The sequence below is a fragment of the Zonotrichia albicollis genome, chromosome 2 (genome assembly GCF_047830755.1).
Source record: "Zonotrichia albicollis isolate bZonAlb1 chromosome 2, bZonAlb1.hap1, whole genome shotgun sequence".
Lineage (NCBI taxonomy): Eukaryota > Metazoa > Chordata > Aves > Passeriformes > Passerellidae > Zonotrichia > Zonotrichia albicollis.
Genome location: NC_133820.1, coordinates 35,369,522 through 35,390,668, shown reverse-complemented (window position 1 = coordinate 35,390,668; position 21,147 = coordinate 35,369,522). Strand labels below are relative to the sequence as shown.

The following is a 21,147-nucleotide window of genomic DNA, read 5'->3' as shown; positions in this document are numbered from 1 at the left end:
TTTCAACTCCCCTGCATGCACATGTGTGCACACAGCCTCTTGCCTCAGACAGAAAAAAAGTTTAAAGATGTGAGGTGAGATGAGCATATTCCTATCACCAGCTGTGAGAACATCCCTGAGCCAGATAGCCAGGTTGGAGCAGGAATCTCAGATGTTCAATAAAAAGCATCAGTATTGATGATGCCAAGACCACAGAAGCCCTTCAGGATAGAGGTGGTGGGAGGGAAGAAGAGGAGAAGAGGGACATGGACACCACAGAAGGAGCTGATGCTGCAGCAGACTGTTGCTAAGGAGGGATCCTGTTTGCTGAGGATCCTCAGGCTAAGGCGGTGGGAAGAAATGGGGGAAGGAAGGGCACTGGCTTGAGAAGATAATAGAGCATTAGCATTTGGGTTTACCTTGTAGAACACCTCCTCCTGTTCAAACTGAGCAGCTGTTCCCACAACCAGCCTTGCCTCCAGGGCACTTTGCTCCCTTCCAGCAGAGCTGTCCCGTGCCAAAGGAAAAGAACACTCCCTTCCCTGCTCCCAGAGGTGTCTGTGGCAGGTGCTGAACCATAACCAGCCTCTCTGAGATGTAGGGCCACCTTTACAACCCCAGCTACTGAAGGGCTGTGCCTCACTAGAGGGGACAGCAAGAGCCCCAGCAGCACAGTTCTTCACAGAGCAGGCAAGATCATTTTCTGGGGAAGGAAGGAGGGACAGAGATAATGACAGCCCTGCTGCTCCACATGGCTTCTTGGCATGAAAATATGAATGGGTTACTCCAAAAATCATAAGGGCACTTTTGAAAATTGATACCCTTTTTCTCACATGGATATTTTTTTCTCTCTTGTCTCCTGAAACTGCTTCACCTGGATGAGCCCCTTGGACTCCCTGGGCATGGTGCAGTGTGAAGATTGTGGGGAGACACCACAAGCTGAGGCATGATATTATGATCCTCTGGCCTCCTCCATAGCCCTTCCTCTGTCAGATATCCCTGCAGAAGTTGCCCTCATCACTTAAAAACCCTCATCTCCCCTCCTCATGAGCAGCAGCAATTGCCCAATACTGATGCAGAAGAAAACGGTGGCAGGATCCTTCCTTCCGGTGACACGCTGCAAAACTTGTGTTCTAACATGACCAAAATTTAATTAAAGCAAAACAGAACCAAACCAGTAATTTTAGAGAGGAATTTGGCAGGATGCTGGCTTTATTCAGTCAGCCTGCTTTATGGGATACAGTGCCTGAAGTCACAATTCTGCCAGATAGAGAGAGCTCCTCTAAACCAGATCATGCCTGAGGTAAAGCAGAAGGACTTGGACCTGAAAGTCCCAGTCTAATACCTAACCAGCAGATGAGAGAGTTATTATGCTACCACCCACCCTTGGAGTCAGAATGTTTTGCTGTATAAAATCCATTGCAGATGTGATTTGCATGGCAAAAAACTCCCTGTGGACCAAACCCACATCTCTGTGGGCTGTGCAGGTTTGGGATGTGCGGCCTTTTTCCATACTGCTGGCAGAGGGGACAGGGAAGGTAAAGGCTGGGCAGAAGGGAATCAATATCAGCAGGATCTGAATCTCACATGAACCTTAACTGATGTGAGCTGCAGTAGCTTCTCCGAGGAGTCTGTACTGATGCTGCAAGCTGCTGTGCACAGATAATCCTGAAGCTGACTGAGCTCCATTTTGGCCACCACTGTGAAAACAGGTGAGTTTTGTAAAAAATGTACAGCTACTGAGGCCAAGCAGGCATATCCTGCTTAGATGGAATGGGTATGAATTAAAGTTTTGTTGGAAGTTTGCGAGTTGTGCCAGCCAAAAAGGTTCTGTTTATTTCGCATCCAGCAGGTAAGGTTATTTTCATGTCAGTGTAGGATAACTCAGCTTGCCAAGAGTATGCAGGAGGTGTCTAGTCCAGCATCCTGCTCCAAACAGGGTCAGCCATGATGTCAAATTAGGGCTTTATGCAGTCAGGCATTGAAAAACCCCATGGATACAGAGTATTTTAACAATACTGTCATGAGGGCACCCTGGCTTGCAGGAAGTAGGATGAAGGATTTATTCCACCTGAGTGGCACATTTTAGACACTGCACCTCAAATACTGGCTGTAGTGACAGCAACTGTGGTGTGAAATCACAATAAATACAATTTGCAAACAATCCTTTAAGCTGCAGGAGTGGAGGGCATAGCAACCCAGCCAGAGATGGCGAAGTGAAGAGTGAGAAGCTCAGGAATCAGCATTAGTAGGGAAGGACAGACAGGTTTGGGGACTGGACAGGATGCTGAGACTGTGGCTGGAAACCAAAGGCAGAAACACGAACACAGACTGGAGAGAGGAACAAGGGAACAAGAGTGCCAAACCCTCACCAGACAAACAGTACAGAGGAATGTCAGGACTGATAGCCAAGAGGTGGGGAAATATTGAGAGGGAACACTGGCATTTATCCAAGTTATTTGAAATTTTTACCAAAGAGCTGGAGGGCACATAGGATTGAAGAGGAGAATTAAGGAGTTGCTCTTGGAGGTGAGTGCAAAGAAACAGGCTGGGAATTAATCAAGTTTGGGAACTAAGGCACCTCTCCCCTCTCTGCACATGGGACAGAAAGCCTGTGAAGGGGTGGGAGAACCAGGAGTTTCAGCAATGCCTGTTGGCATATTCTTTCATTTGGAGGTTCTAACAACTTGCTACTGACCTGTTTCTCTGCCTTGCTCCAGTGACACCACGATGTGACAACCAAGGCCTGCAACATGTCCAGTGTTTAACAAGGGCAAATATACACCCCACACTTGATTTTGGGGTAGGGAGGAGAGAATTTTATGAGAGAGACATTGCACTAACTACTGTATTAAAGAAGTTGTACTGTTAATAAAACTCACTGAAAATATCACAATCTAGATTGCTTATGCAATTTTAATTCAGCCTTGCCTCTGTATGTGGTGCAATCTAGTCTAAATTAAATGATCACAAAGATTATTATCTTGCTCCACAACACCTCTACTGCAAAGCAGACACAAGAAAGTCATTAAGTCCCTTCCCCAAAGAGCTTCCAGTTTTGGGAAAACCTGACAAGGGGGTGTGAAGGGAGCCATTCCAGGAAGGAGGTGGGAAGGGAGTACTTAGGATAATGAACTTCAGTAGAACAGAAGCATTTACAACTAGATTATTTTTGGAGAATTACATTTGGACAAGAGAAGCTTCCATGAACACCTTGTAGAAGCCTTCCAGTGTCTAAAGGGGCCTACAAGGGAGATGGGGACAGGCTTTTTACAAGGGCACCTAGTGGCAGGACAAGGAGGAATGGCTTTACCCTGAAAGAGGGTAGGTTTAGATTAGACATTAGGAAGATATTGTAAGGAACTGGAACAGGTTGCCCAGGAAAGCTGTGAATGACCCATCCCTGGAAGTGTTCAAGATTGTTGATCTTGAAGATTGAGTGTTAAGGTCTCTCCAACCCAAACCAGTCTATGATTGTGTGAGTGTATAATTTTTTTCTTCCTGGAGTCGGAGTAATATTAAGAAAGTAGATAAAAATAATTAAAAGCAAGAAACAAGTTTCACAAGGGAGACACAACTAGGGGATCCACTGACACACAAGGCGAGGCAAAGGGAAAGTTTCAGCACTGGAAGATAAAAATATGAGGCAAAACAATGGTGATCTTGTGGTTATAGCAGTGCATTCCCCCTGCTGCATCTCCCTTGCCTTCTAGGAGGGCCAGGCAGTGTCTCTTTATCGATCTGTGGTTAGCTGCTACATCAAACAGCTGCCAGCAGCAAGGCCCCATCACCCTAGAGCCAGTGTGAGCACTTTGCCAGCCACACTCCTTTGGGAATTGCCCACAAACAAACTGCATTTAAAAACTGCTAAAAGGAAGTTAAAATGCCTCCATCTCCCTGCCAGGCCCCCTGTGAGGAGTCACGCTCACTGGGCATCTGACTCGCACAGCCCTCGCCAGTCAGGACGAGCATCACAGTGTGTGCTTTCCTTTTCAGCTTTAACCACACAAGTGTGGCTGTGTTGGACTCTTTCCAAGCTCACAGCCAAAAAGCCTCTGCTGGACATGGGTAGGAGGACTTCCCCCCTTCCTGGACTGCCCCAGACACCGCCAGCGAGTGCATTTCCCCAAAAGAGAGCAGTATGGTTCAGCTGGTGGCAGAAGTTCGACTGTACAAATGTAAGCACGGTAAACGTAGTCCATGTCACACCGTTTGGGGGCTCCCAAGGGAATGAAGGGGCTGGAGAGCCCTTCACGGGTCATTTGGTCTCACAGCCTTGCAGCCATATCCTCCAGCAGGACACGTGCATGTGTGGCCCTAGGGAATGGGCAGTGACTCATCACACTCCTCCAGTGCCATCAACAGCCATGGGGCAGTCACAGCCTTGGGTAAAGGCAGTGGCGCTGATTAGTCCCATCAAAGCCTGCAGGGGCACTTTCACCATCCCCAGCCGGGCTAAAGAAGGTATTCTCACCCCTCACACCTGATGGGTATGAGGGCTTTCTACAGCACCTCTCCCTTGTACCTCTCTCGTACCACACACACAAATAGCTTAGCCTGCAAAGCTGCAGGCAGGAGAGATGGTCCAGGAAGTCCAAGTCTCAACACATCATTTTGAAGTAAATTCTTAAAAGTAGGTAGATAAGCTCTGCTCTCCTCTTTTCCTTGCCCACATACAAGCCAGCCTGTGGCCACTCTGACTTGTGGGTGCATAAAGAGGAAGGGCACTTTGTCTTCTCCTGCTAGAGCCACAGGTCCTAGGTGCAGTGAAGGGAAACCTCAGCCCTGCTGCTGAGCCTCCTGTACCCTCCTGACAACTCCCTGCAAGCCCCATTTGCTGTGCCAGAGTGGGTGGTGGGCACAACCCAACCTCAAGAGAGAAGATCCACTAGCATCACTCGTACCCCCGTGACCACAGTCTGAGGAGAACTGTGCCTCAGAAGATTCCATCTCAGACCTCAAAGGAAGCCACATCGCAGAGATGTGGCAGGGTTTGCAGCTGTGTCCTTGCCATTCGTGCTGTGCCTACTGGCAGTGGTCCCTGGAGAAGGATGCTTCCCAATATTAGTCTCCTTTCCAACTTCCTCTTCACTTACCCACACTCCTTCATCTCAGATTTAGGGCAGTTTATTTAAAGAGATATATTTTTTAAACCTCCCCCTTCTTAAAATCATCTCTGCCTTGATAATTTTTTTCAACTGTTTGGTTTTTTTGTTTTTGCTCTTTTTTTTAAGCGACAACTTTCTGTGTGCTGGGCAAGCAGTCCCGGCCGAGGCATCTCCCCGCGCTCGGCCCAGCACCGGCGCCCCGGGCCCCCAGCTCCCCGCTTCGCCTCCCGGCAGGAGCAGCTCCATCCCTCAGCCAAGCACGCCCTTGCTGCGGACCCCGGCGCCAAAACTCGCCCAGACGCCTTCCGCCGCCCCTTGGGCAGAAGGGCAACCTGCCGGCCACCTGAGGCGGGCACGGCCCGGCCCCGGCCGGGCCCGCGGGGTCCCGGGGCAGGGGGCGGGCGGGAGGAGGTGGCCAGCCCGGTCCCGCCCCGCGGCTCCGCGCCGGGAAGGCGGCGGGAGGCAGCGGGTCGGGCCGGGAGTCGGCGGGACCGGGGACCTGGAGCGGGACCGAGCTCTGCTCGGCGGCGGCACGGCCCGACGGGCCGGGGGTAAGTCCTGGCTGCTGCCTCCCGCTCCCCTCCCGCCCGGCGCCGGCAGCCTCCTTTCCCGCAGCTCCCCGCCGCCCTCCCTGCCCGCTTTTCCCCAGCCCCCGGGGCACACGGCATGGCCGGGGCACACGGCAGCCGGGCCCGGGGCACCGCGGGGAGCGGCGCAGCTCCTGCTGCCCCTCGGGTGCGGGAGCCGCGGAACAGCGGGAGCGGAGCAGCACCCGCGGCTGGAGACGAAGCCAAAGCCACCGCCACAGCTGGAGCCCCCGCTCGGACCCCGAACCCTTTCCCGCACCCGGATCTGCCGTGCGGGCCGGGACAGGCACCCGGACCCCTCCGAAGCGGAGACCCGCGGGAGGAGCGTCCCTTTCCCCCCCTTTCCCCTCCCTCGGCTCTTCCCCACGGCTGCGACCCTTGTCCCCATGGCAGGTCGTCACCCCGTTAGCCGGTGGGTGTCCTGCCACCCCTCTCTCTGTGAGGGTATCCAGGTACGCTGGTAGGTGCCTGCACTGGCAGCACCCTGGCCAGGTGTGGAATGAGCAGGACTGGCGGGTGGGGGGGGAATTGAGGACAGTCCAGGGATGAAGGACCTGGCAGGGCTGGGAGGGATCTCAGTAGGGAAGACTGACTTTGGGGTGAGAGTCAAAAATAGTGCTTGTGAATATAGGAAACAGAAGACAAGACAGGAAACCCACAGCCAAACTGTGTGTTGAGATGCCTTAATTGGTGAGGTTTTGTTTATTCCCTGTTCTGGCCTTGCTTATCACCTAGGCAGCGGCTTTTTTCTGCACTACAGTACCAGCCTTTCCTGGCTCCAGACAATACAGAATTCCCAGAGTGGGAATGAAATGGGAGTGGGAGTAAAATGAATCCTGTCTTTGGGTGGCTGCAGCTCAACTGTTTTATGAACAGTCCTGGACCCAGCAGCAGCGCTCATGCTACAAGAGAGCTTCGTGATCCAGTGGAAAGCTTAACTTCTTTGTCAGGGTCAGGCAGAAGAAAGATAGAGGAGACAAGCACAAGCCACAAGAGATTGTTTCACCCCGGTTCTGAGGGATCTGTGTTTACAAGACATGGGGAAGTTCAGTTTCCATCTCATTCAACCCTTGCCCTCTCCCAGCTACAAATCATCAGGGGAAAGTAGCAACAGTTTTAAGGATGAGTTTATGCCAAGGGGTTGGAGCAATTTATACCCATTGTGCATCACAGATGCTGCTATTCTAGGGGTGAGGTGAAACAGAGTAATATTTATACCACTGGTATTGCAATGTTTTGTCCTTGCTTTTCGTACCTGTCATACTGATGATGAGTTCAGCAACAGGAGCAGTAGCAAAGGAAAAAGAAGATACAAGCCATTAAATGTCATGGAACAACCTCGGTACAGCAGCTTTCATATTTCTGGAAAAAGATCCTCCTCTTAAATCAAGGAAGGGTAGGTTACTGAAAACAGACTTGAATCTATTGTAAGAAAAAGAAATGCAGAGCACTCTGCAAGCATCCTCCCATTATTTCATCCCAAACATCAAGCTGGTTGGCTTTTCAGCACAGGAAGCATATCTTCTGGCCAGGCATGGAAAACAGAGCACCGTATGGATGGAATGGGAACAGCACCAGCAGTCAACCCTTTACAAGGCAGGCAGGGGTTGGGACATGCTACAGGAGAAGAGGAATTCTGGAGGTGGTGCTTGCTTTGCTGCCAGTCTGCCAAGCACTTGAGTGTGTGAACTTATTGAAGACATTTTTTGATGAGAGAAAGAAGGGGATACTTCCCAGAAGAAAATATATAAGTTCCAAATTTTGGCCAAGCCCTAGTATGTTTGGGTAGCTGTGTTGGGTCTTGCACATAATTTCAAATTGTTGTCTTTCAGGCTGCACTCTTGCCCAGCTGACTTATACTGTGCTGTGACTTTGGTGTTTTTCAAAACCATTGCCCACTTTCCATACAGCTGCATTGGTTGGTAAGATCCATCTTTCACATGCACACAGGAGGTGAAATCTTGTATTCTTCTCTTGGCTTAGATTCAGTGAAGAACGGAAAGGAAGTCTTTAAGCAAAGCTCTGCCTGTATATGAGCAGAAAAAATACCTTTCTGATTGGCTTGGAGAAGAATTCATACAGAAAGTATAAAAATCATCCCAGTACCCACAGGGGGTTCTATTTTCCACAGTCATTACAGAGCTGTGATTTTCAGTCCTTTCTTTCTCTTTGCAGTGGCAGCCCCATGGCCCTCTTCACCAGAGCCAGCAGCCATCCTAACGCAACAGACCCCATTCCCTGTGGGGCAAACAGCACCACAGAGCCTGGGCTGCCCCATTCACACGCCTACTACGCCCTCTGCTACTGCATCTTGATTCTGGCCATCATCTTTGGGAATGTGCTGGTGTGCCTGGCTGTGCTGAGGGAACGCACCTTGCAAACCACGACCAACTACCTCGTGGTGAGCCTGGCAGTGGCAGATTTGCTGGTGGCTACTTTGGTGATGCCATGGATGGTGTACTTGGAGGTGAGTACCTCTCAGGAATGATCAGCAGAATTTACCCACACCATGGCATGTGTGCTCATGTTCCTAATGAAGGCTGTAGCAGCATTTAGACTGATCTGTGGGGAACAGCCCTGGAGCTGTCCTGCAGGCTGTGTACTGCTTGGGTGTGCTGCATGGAGTTATTAAAAAAAAGGTATAAGAGTGTGTGTGTGTGTGTGTGTGTGTGGGAAGCCATCCCAGAAAGATAGAGTTAGACTCTTCAGTTTGATTGCAACTAAAAAATATTATTAAAAGTCAAGTTTTATTTGAGACTAGAATAGTCTATCAGCTCAAGTGCATTTCCAATCCTTAATGAAATCACATTATGCTTTGCTTTAGAAAACTCTTGGCACTCACTCTAGCTATGGACAGGGTGGGACTGAGGCACATCTGTGAAGCAGCCTCTGCCCCATACAAAGCCTTGGTCATGATTTGTGAGCACAACAGTAGGTCCATTTCCTAGTTGTGTTTGTAGACCCATTCAAGACTAATTTCCGTCTGAGGAGCTTGGATAATCAAAGCAGCTGATGCAAGAGTCATCCAGACAACAAAGAAAAGAACTCATACACATCCCAAACCAAACTACCAATCCTAGCATTGCACAGGACTTCCTATAAAACTGGGCTGTAGGACTCCAGGAAAACTAAGATTTAAAAAACAGTCCAAAAAGCCCCAGAGTTTTTCAATATTTGCTGCTATTTATGGATCAGCAATGCTGTCAATGAGGCAGAGATGGCATCATGCTTCAATACACCATGAGCCTGGAAATTGCCAAAAAATCATTTAGTCCCTAAAACTGGGTGGAATACCTATTCATCTACTGAAGGTTTGCCAAACCAGACTTCAGAACTGGCCCTTATTTATGGAAAAGCTTAAGGTGGATAAATGCCTCAGATTTAAATGCTGCTTGTGAAGTTTGTGCTTTACACTCCATTTTTAGTCATCAGTGGCCATGAAATGTGTTATTTTATCAATCATGCAAACCAGAACTGTCTCTTTCTGAGAAATCTTTTGGGAAGGCTGTGACAGAGCAGCAACAGGAACATTTTATAGCCTCAAAATCCTCATCTCAAGGAGGTTTCTGCTCAGAAGTGCTATTTAGCAGTGTCTAGCAATCTTCTGGGGGCCAACATGTAGGTCTGGCACACCAATATTGCTGCCCTCTTTTTTACTGATCCTCGGTATGTGGCTGCTGAAGCTCACCAAGGTTTCCAGCACAGTGGCATCAGGGTACCCTCCCCACTGGAGTTTGAGGGCATTAAACACCATCATGCCATGTAGTCATTGCATAGATGGAGGAGGACATGTGGCACCATGGCTGGGAACACCCTCCTCAGGCTTCTCACAGCATCCAGTTCTACCTCCAAAGGGGAAGAAAGCTTCAGGAGAAGGTTGTCACTGAGGTCTAGTCTGCTGAGTCTGTTGGGGAGTCACATTGTCTCTCACCTTGTCTCTCACACAGGAGCAGTGAGACCTAAGCTGCTCTGTGTGCTCCAGGAGCTCTGCTGGACTGGTGTCAGAGGGAGGACAGGGCTGTGAGCAGTGCTGACCACACGAGTGCTCTCTGTACTGTGCAGACCCATGAGCAGCCATCTCACAGCTGCAGGAGCCAGCAGCAGCCCCGGGCAGCTCTCAAGCACAAAACCCTGCAGGGAGCCTGCTTAGATGCACCACTGCTTTCATGCCTGCCATTTCCTGATGCAACTTGGTTTCCTACTTTCCCATCCGTGTGCTCCTCAATGCAGCATCACCATTCGTATCTGAATTGTGGAGATTCTGCTGTTTATTTTAAGAATCCAGGAGAGTGGTGGATAAGCATAAGTTTAAAAAAATAATCATTGGGCATTCATTAACTGGAAAGCTTCTTATAGAGTTTGGAAGTTAAAAATAATAACACCACAATTTTGTAGATAAAGCAGACTGGACGTCAAGGAAGATTAGGTGAAAACCTGACCTGAATAGTCTATAGGGATCTTGAGCACCGTGTTTGATAAGCCAGATTTCACCCTGGACACTTCTGCTGCATAATCACCGAGTGGTAATGAGAGATTGTACCAGCTCATCTCTCTGTAGTTCACTCTCATCAGCTGTAAGAGATTAATATTTGACCATCCACCTCACCCAGGCAGATATGAGGATTCATTCAGTTAATACCTGGGATACCTTTTGAGATTCCTGGACAAAGAGCACCAGAGGGATAAAGGAGAAGTACCCTGCCAGCACATGAAAACCAGGAATGCAGACTAGCAGGTTCTAGCTGTTGTAGCAAAGATGATTAGAACAGAGCAATAAAAGGAAGATCAGAAATAGAATTTTTAAAATGTTGAACAAGGCATATAATAAAAAGGCTTTTCTTCACTGTTAAATTCTGGAATAAATTCTGGGTTCATATACCCCACAGGTAAATATTAACTACTCACCAACTCCAGCCGAGCTACTCCCCATTTCAGAAGTGGCAGGTGCAAGTGAGAATGGGTTTTAAGCCCAGACATTGTGATCTGTCAAGCATCCTCTTACACAAGCTGCAGTCTAGTATGCGGGTGGTGTGATGTGATAGCATCATCCTGAGAGGGCTCACTTCTGAGCCATCCCCAACAGCACCTTCTTCAGTTTTAATGGTTCCCATTCTTGACCTCAGCATTTTAACATGCTCAGGACCTTGGAAACTCCCTCAGTTAAGTGCTTGTTCATCTCCTGGGTTAGCAGCAGCTGCCTTTCTTGTGAACACCTACCACTGGCTTTGGTGAAACATTCTCCACAGCTCATAAAGAAACTGCATTGCTTTTTACCTCAAAGTGCAGAAACATCATGTACTGGGTCCCACTGCAAAGGCTTCCAGCAATTTTTAATGTATTTTGAGGTGGTCAAGCAGATCTCAAAATCTGAAACTAAAGTAAAACCAGTGTAGTGTTTCTTAGGAAGCTGAACCTACCTGTTAAGGTCCTAATCTCAGATGGACAGCCTTCAGACTGCATGTCTTGTAGCTCATCTATGTAGAAAAGCTCAATAGTTTTGGTTTGACTTTTTCCCCTTTACTTACTTTTTTATAAGAAAACAGGAGCACCTCCATTATCAAGAGAACTGGAAAAGAAAGCACAGTTCCCTTCTGCATTCTGCAAGCCAATTCCCATTTCCCTCCCCTGCATTCATTCAGGCTCAGAGGGTCTAATAGAAGACTGACTCATTCAATACCTGATTTCTTAAATGTAGCAGCTGGGTCCAGCAGAGAACACCCAAAAGACACAGCTCACCTCAGCAAGTTTCTGTGCCCATGTGTGGGAATGCTGCCACTATCAAATAATTTACATTTCTCGGGATTATTTCTTAAACAATTCTCACAGAGTGCATTTTGTGTTTGTACAAGTGCTTTTCTCTGCAGGGGGCTGCCTCCTTCCTAGGCACCAACACTTGCAGGGCTGAGAAGCCAAGCTTACTTGTGGTACCCTCTCCAGTATGGTCTGGGATACTTATTTTTGAATGGGTTTTGAAGAGTTCCTAGGATGGATCCTACACAGACTTATCAAACAACTGGCTCCACTGTATCACTGTCCCTGTAGTCAGAAAAGTAACCTTCATAACCAGTTTGCACCTTTCTTCCAGCTCATTCCTGTTGCCTCTTGTCCTCCCACAGCATTACTGCTGTCATTGCTGTGAAAAACCCAGCTCCATCTTCTTCAACCTTTTCAATATCCTCCCACTGCACCAGAGGGCAGTTAGTCTCCCACCCCTCAAAGCCATCACTTTTCCAGACTGAAAAAGTCCTGCTCCCTTAGCTGATCCTCACAGCTGCCCCGGCCCCTGTGGATTGTTTTCGTGGCTCTCCACTGGACTCACTCCTGTTTATCAATGTTTTTCCTCTACTGATGCCTCAAAACCAGGTGCAGTATTCCAGATGTTGTCTAAATGTGAGCAGAGAGACCAGAAACTAGTGGCAGTTTCTGATTGCTTCCCAGGAGCCAGATGAAACAGCAGGATCTACAGGGCTGAAGGCTAAAATCCAGGCTCTCTCCCAAGCATGGACTTTCCCCCTTTTTTCTCTCCTGCTCCCCCATTCGTCACAGGACTGGGTTTGTTTGCAGCTGAACAAGGAGACAGCCTGCCCTCCCTCTCCTACAAGGAGTGGGCACTGAGGCAGACCACATCCCTCAGAATCAGGCTGTCATCCCAATCCCAAGGACAGCAGGGCCACACAGTGCTTGGAACATGCTTGTCAATCAAAAAGGTCATTGTCAAGAACTTGGTGCCTGCTCCAAAACCCACTTCTGTCCATTGCTAAGACTGAGCTTAGGCTGTGGCTGAGCTTTCACAACTACACACTTCAGATTAAAAATTCAGAACAACCAGAACAGCTTGGTAGCAACTCAGACTCCTTTATCTGAGTAGCTTGTGAGTTCGCATTCAGATCTAATAATCAAAATCTATAACTGAGATATGAATTCAAATAAGGTATTTGAGAAGCCTCAGTCTCAGATCTCGGTTTCATACATAAATGCAAAAAATTTGCAGCACTTTTCCAGCTCGCTGCCTGCAAGAGCACTCTGGCAGCTAAGCTGAGAAAGACTTTCAGCCCTTAGATTTTCTCAGATAATCATTAATCAAAGGATAAATACAGTGATAGCAAATTTAAATCAGTTTTTCATGCTAGGCCTTGAGAGAAGGGATAGCTGCTGTTTCTTCTCCCTGCCTCCCTCTGTAAGAGCACGTAAAGGATTGAAATTAAAGTGAGGCTCCTTCTCCACGACCTACTGCTGTGTTATCTTGCACACAACACTGGTGCCTCAGTTTTCCTCTGCCCATCACTGTGGAGCTCCTCCAAGCTGCTGAGATACCTGGAGGAGAGCAGCTTCTCACACATAACTTGTCAGGACCTGGTGAGCAAGGCTGACAGTTTTGTGTCACTGGTGCAGGTGACCGGAGGGGTCTGGACGTTCAGCCGCATCTGCTGCGATATCTTTGTCACCATGGATGTGATGATGTGCACAGCTAGCATTCTGAACCTCTGTGCCATCAGCATTGACAGGTGAGACACGGCAGCATCCAGGGAACGGCTTGGATAAGGGGGTCAGCCCTGTGCCCCAGTGGGGCAGGGACCAAGAAGTGGGGTGAGCACAGACAGCATCGGTGTCCTCAGGACAGCAAACCCCTGAAGGTCTGTCCCTGCCACCACTGCTGTTAATGTGGCTCTGCAAGAGGAGGCCTGCACTGGAGGGCAAGGAAACACAAGCAATAAAACATCCCCAGTAGATAGTCAACCACATCCTCAGGCTTCTTAAAGGCAGGAACCACAATTGGTTATCCAGCTCCCACTGAGTGTCAAATAGGATTTCTCCTTCTGGAGATCTCAGTCATGAAGCTTTAATAAACAAAATCCTGCCATATTCACAGACAGTGATGAAGATTATTGCTGTGTAATCTTGAGCTTTGCTCTGGTTTTCTGCATTTTAAAACTGAGCCTATTTTAAGCAATGCTGAGGGCTGGGAGCCAAAACCTTGTCACATGTGATCCTACTGGGACCAAGGAATGAGAGAAGGGAAAAATACTGCATGCTGTACCTTTGTAATTGTGTAGTTCAAGGATAATAATGCAAGGCAGCTCTCAGTGCTGCTTTGGTCCGGTGTTCCTCCGTGGGAATCTGTATCCGCATTTCAGTTTGGCTGTCTGCAGGACACAGCCCCCAGGCTCTCCTAAAGATGAGACTCCTGTACCTTCCAAATCCTTGCCCTGCTGAGCTGCATCTCCTGGAGAACCCCAGCAACTGAAGGTCCTTGACAACCTGCCCCCAGGCAACCCTCTGCCTGTCAGGGTAACACCAGACCAGGCAGCTGAGACAGAGTTTAGTAGTTTGTGGTTACTCCAGAGTGCTCTTTCACAGCAGTGCCCATATAACTCTAGGGCCTTGAGGGTCGGGGATTTCCTGGGGTTTCTTGATCCATCTGGTAGCCCAAACCTTGTAGCTTTGCATGCTGTGAGTTCTGCTGAGCGTTTCTCTGCACTGCTGCCAACTGACTCTGATTTCCTCTGTTCCTCCCCCCAATGCCCCACTTACCATTTCTACAAATTGCTGATCCCATCATCTGATTTTCTCTACTTTCCTCTTCTCCACCACATTCACCATCATGTTCCCTGTGCTGCATTCACTTCTCCTTTTAAAAACCTGTTCCTTTCCATCCCTCCTTCCTCCCTCTCCTCTTCCCGGAGCTGGTTTGGTCTGCAGATACACGGCAGTGGTGAAACCAGTTCAGTACCAGTACAACACTGGGCAGAGCTCCTGCAGGAGAGTCTCTCTCATGATTGTGATAGTTTGGATGCTGGCATTTGCAGTGTCATGCCCTCTCCTCTTTGGCTTCAATACTACAGGTAGGTGATATCCTGAACAATGGCACGCAGGAGGGGTTGGCAGTGGAGCTGCCCTGTGTATGGCCAGGTCATTTAACATGGGTCTGCAGATTTGCCAAGTTACAGGAAATTTTAAGGAACTGAAAACCACACTATGAAAGGGGAGAAAAATCCGCACGTACTCAAGTCTATAAACTTGCCATTTGCTCAGGTAGACAGTGACTGTCACTCTAAAGGGCAAACCTGCCTGCTCTGCTGCCAAATCAGTGCCCATCAAGGTGTCCAGGTCTTCAGATTCCCATCAAACAATCACTTTGAGCACACAGAGCAAAACGTGCAGCACATACAGCGCACACAGACACACGCAGACACACACAGACACACACACACATATTTCATGGCATCTTGCTGATATCCACAGGTTCAGAAGCACAGTTTCAACTCTGATACAGAGCACATTTCTAAACAGCAAGGATTGCATATTAGCACTGCTTGTCAGAGACCTCCTTCCTATCCAGCTGGCTGCCTGCTTCCTTAACTAATCCTTTGAGGAGGGCAAACAACTTAGCCCCCACCTTGGAAGCAGGTTGGTCTTTTTCCTTTCCCTTAGCTAGGGCAGCACAGTCTCCCTGGAGGCAGAGGAGCAGGGGAGCCTTCCTTCCCACTGAGTCACAGGCAGAAGCTTCTGCCCCCATCCGTCCTCTCTGGAGTGCTTGAGGCAGGAAAGGGATGGGAGTGGGAAATTCTGCTGCCCCCTCTGCCTGGTTCTGACAGATAGGAGTGAATGCACACTCTGCATCTAGACAGCTCAGAGGCCATCAAAGGAATAGGAGAAAGGGTGGGAATGGACATGAGAGAACAGCTGTTGGCCAGAAAAGCAGGCAGATGCATGCTTGCCAATGCTTGTTGGCCCTGTGTTGGGTTCATTTTAAGCATCGCTTAGGTAATTGGGTAAGGCAGAGCATACTCTGCACTCCTTAGACTGCCTTTGCCCCCAGCCACCTTTTGTCTCGCTTTGCCAACACACCAGAGCCTCCTTGTACTGAACTGAAATCAGCTCAGCCACTCCTCTCTCTCTCTTCTCCTCCCCAGGGGATCCCAGTGTGTGTTCCATATCCAACCCTAGTTTCGTCATCTACTCCTCTTTGGTGTCCTTCTACCTCCCGTTCATGGTGACCCTGCTGCTCTATGTCCGGATTTACCTCGTGCTCAGACAGAGGCAGAAGAAGCGAACCCTCACCCGGCAGGGCAGCCAGAGCTCCAGCACCAAACCGTGCTATGCACACCAAGTAAGAGCCACATGAACCCACTAGGAGTGGTCAAAAAGGAGAGGAATGCATCATCTCTTCTCCTCAAAGGGTTGAAACGCAGAACAGAAAGCATAAGGAGGGACCTGACATGTTTTCATCCCATCCCTTGCTCATACACTATGATATTTGAGGCACAGAAGCTCCAGTTAAATCCTTTTCAGACCCCTAGAAAGAGGATATTCCCTGTGTATCTCTGCCCTGTAGAACTGGCAAGTAGAAGAGAGCACAACCTACTTCAGTATTTCTTCAGAGCAGGGTTTTCTCAGCCATGCATAAGTCTTCATTTTTTGCGTAATTTCTTCATTTATTGATTTTTATGTCTTCATTTATTGATTTTTGCTCTATGAAGCTTCACTGTCAGGGCTTCACAGGCTTTAACATCTGTTATTAAAATAAAAAACCCTCTTCATCTGACAGACTTAAGAGGTCAAAATACTCATGGTGCATGCAACATTTGTTCCACTGACCTTTCTAGATGAAATATCTGCAACCATGGGAACCAAACAGTTTGAAAGGAATTACCTGGTCATGCATATCCACTCCTTTTACCCATTTTTGCACAGTGAAGCTACAGTAAAAGGGTGGGGATGCTAAGGGGAGCAGGGCCAACACAAAGATACAGATGGAAGGTTAGCAGAGCAGGTATTCCTGCTCTTGCTGTTCTCATGCTTCTCCTTGGTGGGATGGAGGCAAAGTGTTGCCAGCTGCTGGTTAACCCCCAGGTCAGTGCAGAGGACATGGTGCAATATAAAAGGCAAGTGAGGCTAAGGATAACTCCTACAACTTCCCTCATCATCCTCTGGCCCAACAAGCAGTTTGGATGGTTTCCAGATCCTCTGTGGCATCATCTTTTGCAGGAACACATGGAGAGGCAAGCTTTGCCAAACAGATGCCAAGGCACCTTTTCCCCCTGTCTCTCGCTCAAATGCGCAGGCCAGGAGATGTCCACAAAAAGGAGGCTGCTCGCTGTGTTCGGCCTGCAGCGGTACCGGAGCTTCTGCCACGAGGCATCCCTCCCCAGGGCACCAGGGACTGCCCAGCCCAGCCGCTGGGAGGAGAGGAGGAGGAGCACGAAGGCAGCAGTGCAGGTGCGGAGGCTCAGCAATGGTGGAACCATCAGCAGCTTGAGGGTGGCCCAGCAGCAGCCCCGGCTGATCCAGCTGCGGGAGAGGAAGGCTACGCAGATGCTGGCAATTGTCCTGGGTGAGTGAGAGCCATTCTGCCTATGGAGTGCAAGGGGTGGTGGTTTGGGACTTCAGGAGCCTCCTAATACAGAACCTCCTAATATAATATTGAGATTTTAAAAAAAATGCGAGCTGGGCCTTGGCTTCAGCTGTTACTGCTTCACAAACTCAGGAGAGACAGTAGTGGAACATTTAGGGATCTAGAATAATGCTCCCAGATGTTGAGAGCCATGTATGTTAGTGTTTTATTTACTATGTTTTGTTACCCTTGTTTAAAATCAGTGGCCAACAAGCCCTGCTAGAGGGAGCAACAGCCAATACCTTTGCTTTTCCTTTTCCTTTGTTTTACTATTGCAAGGCTGGAGCAATCCTAAGTTTCCATACATGCAGAAGCTCTGAAATATGATTACAGAAAGGGAAACTGAGGCAAGGAGCTACAGAGGAACTTGTTCATACATCTGGGTAGAGAAGCCAGGACACTGCTGTCCCTGTCACCTGCTGTGGTCACCAGATGCACTGTTCCCCCCCATTAACTCAGTAGTAGCAGGAAGATAAAGCAGCCCTCATCCTAACTGATTAAAGCAGCTGAGTCTTTCCCTCAAAGTTGTGGCCACTTGCTTTTGTCTGTCATCAGACCACTTCTGAAGCCCCATACATTCACAAACCTGGTCCCAAGGAGCCCAAACTTTTGCCAAATCTCTCTATGTCAGGAATAAACGTGGCCTTCAGTGTTTGTGAAATACAGAAACAGTGAGGGGCTGGAGGGAGAGGTCACCCGTGCAGGCCCCTTTCCAAATAGTTGCTGCTCTAAACTCACGATTGTTTTCTGCCTCTCTCTAAACCCAGGGGCATTCATAGTCTGCTGGCTGCCCTTCTTCTTGATTCACATCCTCAATGCCCACTGCCCATCCTGCCACGTGCCTCCAGGGCTCTACAGTGCCAGCACCTGGCTCGGGTACGTCAACAGTGCCCTCAACCCCATCATCTACACAACCTTCAACACTGACTTCCGCAAAGCCTTCCTCAAGATCCTGTGCTGCTGACTGTGGGGCTGCACCGCTCTGCAGCAGCGCCCTGGGAGGAGAAGCAGCCAGGGACAAGGCAGTGAGTCCCTCAGTGCTGGACACAGCCCTGGGTGTGCAGCACATCAGCCAGCACAGGGCACCGCTGCTGGGCGCTGACACGCTTGCAGGGCACACGCGACCCAAACGCAGATGGCATCCCTCAGCTCTGCTGCCTACGTGCTGGAAATGCATTTGCCCTCCCACAGCTGCAACCTCAGCCTGCAGAAGGCACCCAGCTCATGCACAGCAGTCCTAATAAGAGGACAGAATTTGAATTCTTTGATAAGGATCCTGATCTCTTCAGTCAGGAGCCAAGAGTGAAAATTGGACAACGAAACTTAGAAAAGGAGCACTGATGGAAGAATAACAACTTTCCTGTTGTTTCCATCAAAAGGTTTGCCTGTAAAACTGGGTCAAAGTGCTTGAGAAAATCGCCCTAGTTGCAAATGAAATCTTCCTTTGTGCTGCCAGCTTGTATTTTACTGCTCCTTGCAAGGTAGAGAGGTGGCTGCTCTCCCTCTGGTAGGTCAGCTTCCATGACAAGTGCAGCATTACCCCAGGGTCCCCTCTCCTCCCGACCCAAGGACCAATGATAGATTGGCCATTACTTAACTACCACACACCCCAGTGATCTACAGGGCCCACCAAGAGAGACAGGCTCTTGATAGCTGCCATAGATTCAAACCTGTTTTTTCAGCTGGTTGCATGCGCCGTCTCCAGACTTGTTCACAGTCTTCACCTGTGCTCCTCTCCTGACAGGAGCACTGCTAGATTTGGGGTTTGTACCACCTGGCTGCTGCAATAACTCCAGTTACAGCCCATATCTGGGGGAGAGCTGTTTCATAACATTCCTCCCAGTAAGAAGGGACATTTGCCTTGGGATCAGCTCCAGGACTCTCCCTGATGCCCCTTGCCAATACTCTTGTCATCACACATGACATCTGTATATCCTAGCATCCAGGAGCTGGCCAAATACGGCCTGGCCATGGTCTCCTTTCCTAGCAGAATTCTACAAAGCCATCTCCAGTTCCTGGATGAAAAAACCAGAAAGTCCTGAGGTACCGTAAGCTGGTGTCGTGTCAGGGCATTCTAATGCTCTTCCCCTCATATAAACAAACCTGGCATGGGCCAGAGAGCCTCAGCTTGGTTCTCCCATTTTGCTCCCTTGCTGTACTGGATCAGAGGCTTCAGCTCCCACTGCCAGGACTTGGCTTAGTTGTGCTGTCAGCCATGCTCGTTTGGTAGCTTTGGGCATAACTCTGCACTGCTCCTGCCTGTGTCCATGCCACAGCTTCTCCATCTGGGAGGGCCTTCCTTTCCTTCCTAATATGAGGCCAAGGCCATTGTTCTCTGCCTCCAGAGCACATGCCAGAGCTCTAGCTGCTGCTTTGGTTTGTCTGGGTTTTGGGAGGAGGATCTTGTGGAGAGCATGTGTCATTTGCCTGGGCAGGTGCCCTCCATACTGCATTGTAACTGCCTTAACCCAATAAAACACAAGTGTAATTGGAAGTTTTGGTATCTTTGTGATTAATGTACCTCCTTCCATAAGCCTTTTGTTATCTGTAGCCCTCTTAACGCTTTCCCTGTAAAAAAAATTATCATCCACCCGGACACCTGCAAGAAGTCTTTATTATTACTTGCATTTTCCTTGCAACTGGGAAAGAAATCAAAGGCTTCTGTAAGCACTTCCAGCAGATGAAATACAGTCAGTTAGTTTCTGGAATTACAGTCAGTTAGTTTCCCAGCTACACCAGGCAGACGTGCAGTAGTGTTACTCCATCTGCTCAAAGATGCTGGATAGCACAGGAGGCACTCAGCACACAGGATGGAGGAGGTATGAATCAAGTGAACCGACCTGTGGACAGATTGCCACTCAAGTAATTCTCATTAAGATGCTTCATAACAGAGATCACCAGTCCAGTTGCTTTATATAACAATTGTCAGTAAGGAGGAAATTAAAAGATCTTTAAAAGGATGACTAGGTCCCTTTTAAAATCTGGCCTGGTATCTCTCAGGGGTCAGCTTGATCTTACTTGAATTTGAACCAGTTCTTCAAGGAGTGATCCCCAAGATGATTTAGGATAGAGGTAAGAACAGGAGGTGTGGCAGAAAACTAAGCAGCATTTTTGTGTCCACACAGCTATAAGGGATGGGGAAAATTCTGTATCTAAACATATGGTCCTTTCTTTACTAAGATCTGAACTACCAGATCACAGAACTGACTGGGGACAAAAAAAAAAAAAAATAAATACAGCACAAAACCCTCACACAATTACAAAAACTCAACTCAGAACCAAAACAATCTGCCTCCTCCCTCAAGTGCTGCTTGAGCACCATGCCCAGTTTTCCTCTGTCAATACAATCATAGGTGATCCTATAGAAAATGCCAAGGAACAGAAGCAATTACAGGCACAAGCAGTTGATGTCTCTCCAGCAAGCCAGAGAGATTGCTGAGGGCCCCCCTAAGACACACCCCCACTCATTATTTACAGCAGAGTAATCTGCATTCTTCTTCTCCAACTGCTCCATGTCTCCTACTAACCTTAAGTTTCTACATTTTCCTCCTTGGTGTTTTGTTTTCCCTGACTCCGCAACTGGCTGGGAGAGGTGAGCTGTGACGCTGTGCTCTGCGTTCTGTGGGGACTCATTTACATGCTGATATTCCCATTAGAAGAGCCTTGGGATAACGCAGAAGCCTCCTCTCCTGCAGAGAGGAGAGGGGAGCTCGGAGGCAGCCCCAGGTGCTGTGGCAGCTGGGCTGGGCAGGAGCAGATGCAGGGCTGGGCAGGAGCAGATGCAGGGCTGGGTAGGGTGCAGATGCAGGGCTGGGTAGGGTGCAGATGCAGGGCTGGGCAGGTGCAGATGCAGCACTGCAGGGCACAGATGCAGGGCTGGGCAGGGTGCAGGTGCAGGTGCAGGTGCAGGGCTGGGCAGGTGCAGATGCAGCACTGCAGGGTGCAGATGCAGGGATGGGCAGGAGCAGATGCAGGGATGGGCAGGTGCAGATGCAGAGCTGGGCAGGGCACAGATGCAGCACTGCAGGGTGCAGATGTAGGGCTGGGCAGGTGCAGATGCAGCACTGCAGGGTGGGCT

The 21,147-nt window shown here is 49.0% G+C and overlaps 1 protein-coding gene across 1 annotated transcript; it reads left to right on the top strand.

Annotated features, from left to right (window-relative positions):
- Positions 1-5,291: 5,291 nt before the first annotated feature.
- Positions 5,292-19,577, top strand: DRD3 (dopamine receptor D3). Its single transcript, XM_074534746.1, has 7 exons — positions 5,292-5,638; positions 7,850-8,141; positions 13,067-13,179; positions 14,375-14,517; positions 15,589-15,785; positions 16,664-17,009; positions 17,837-19,577. Exons 2-7 carry the CDS (start codon positions 7,860-7,862, stop codon positions 18,031-18,033), a joined length of 1,278 nt encoding a protein of 425 aa, XP_074390847.1. The 5' UTR covers positions 5,292-5,638; positions 7,850-7,859; the 3' UTR covers positions 18,034-19,577.
- Positions 19,578-21,147: the final 1,570 nt, after the last annotated feature.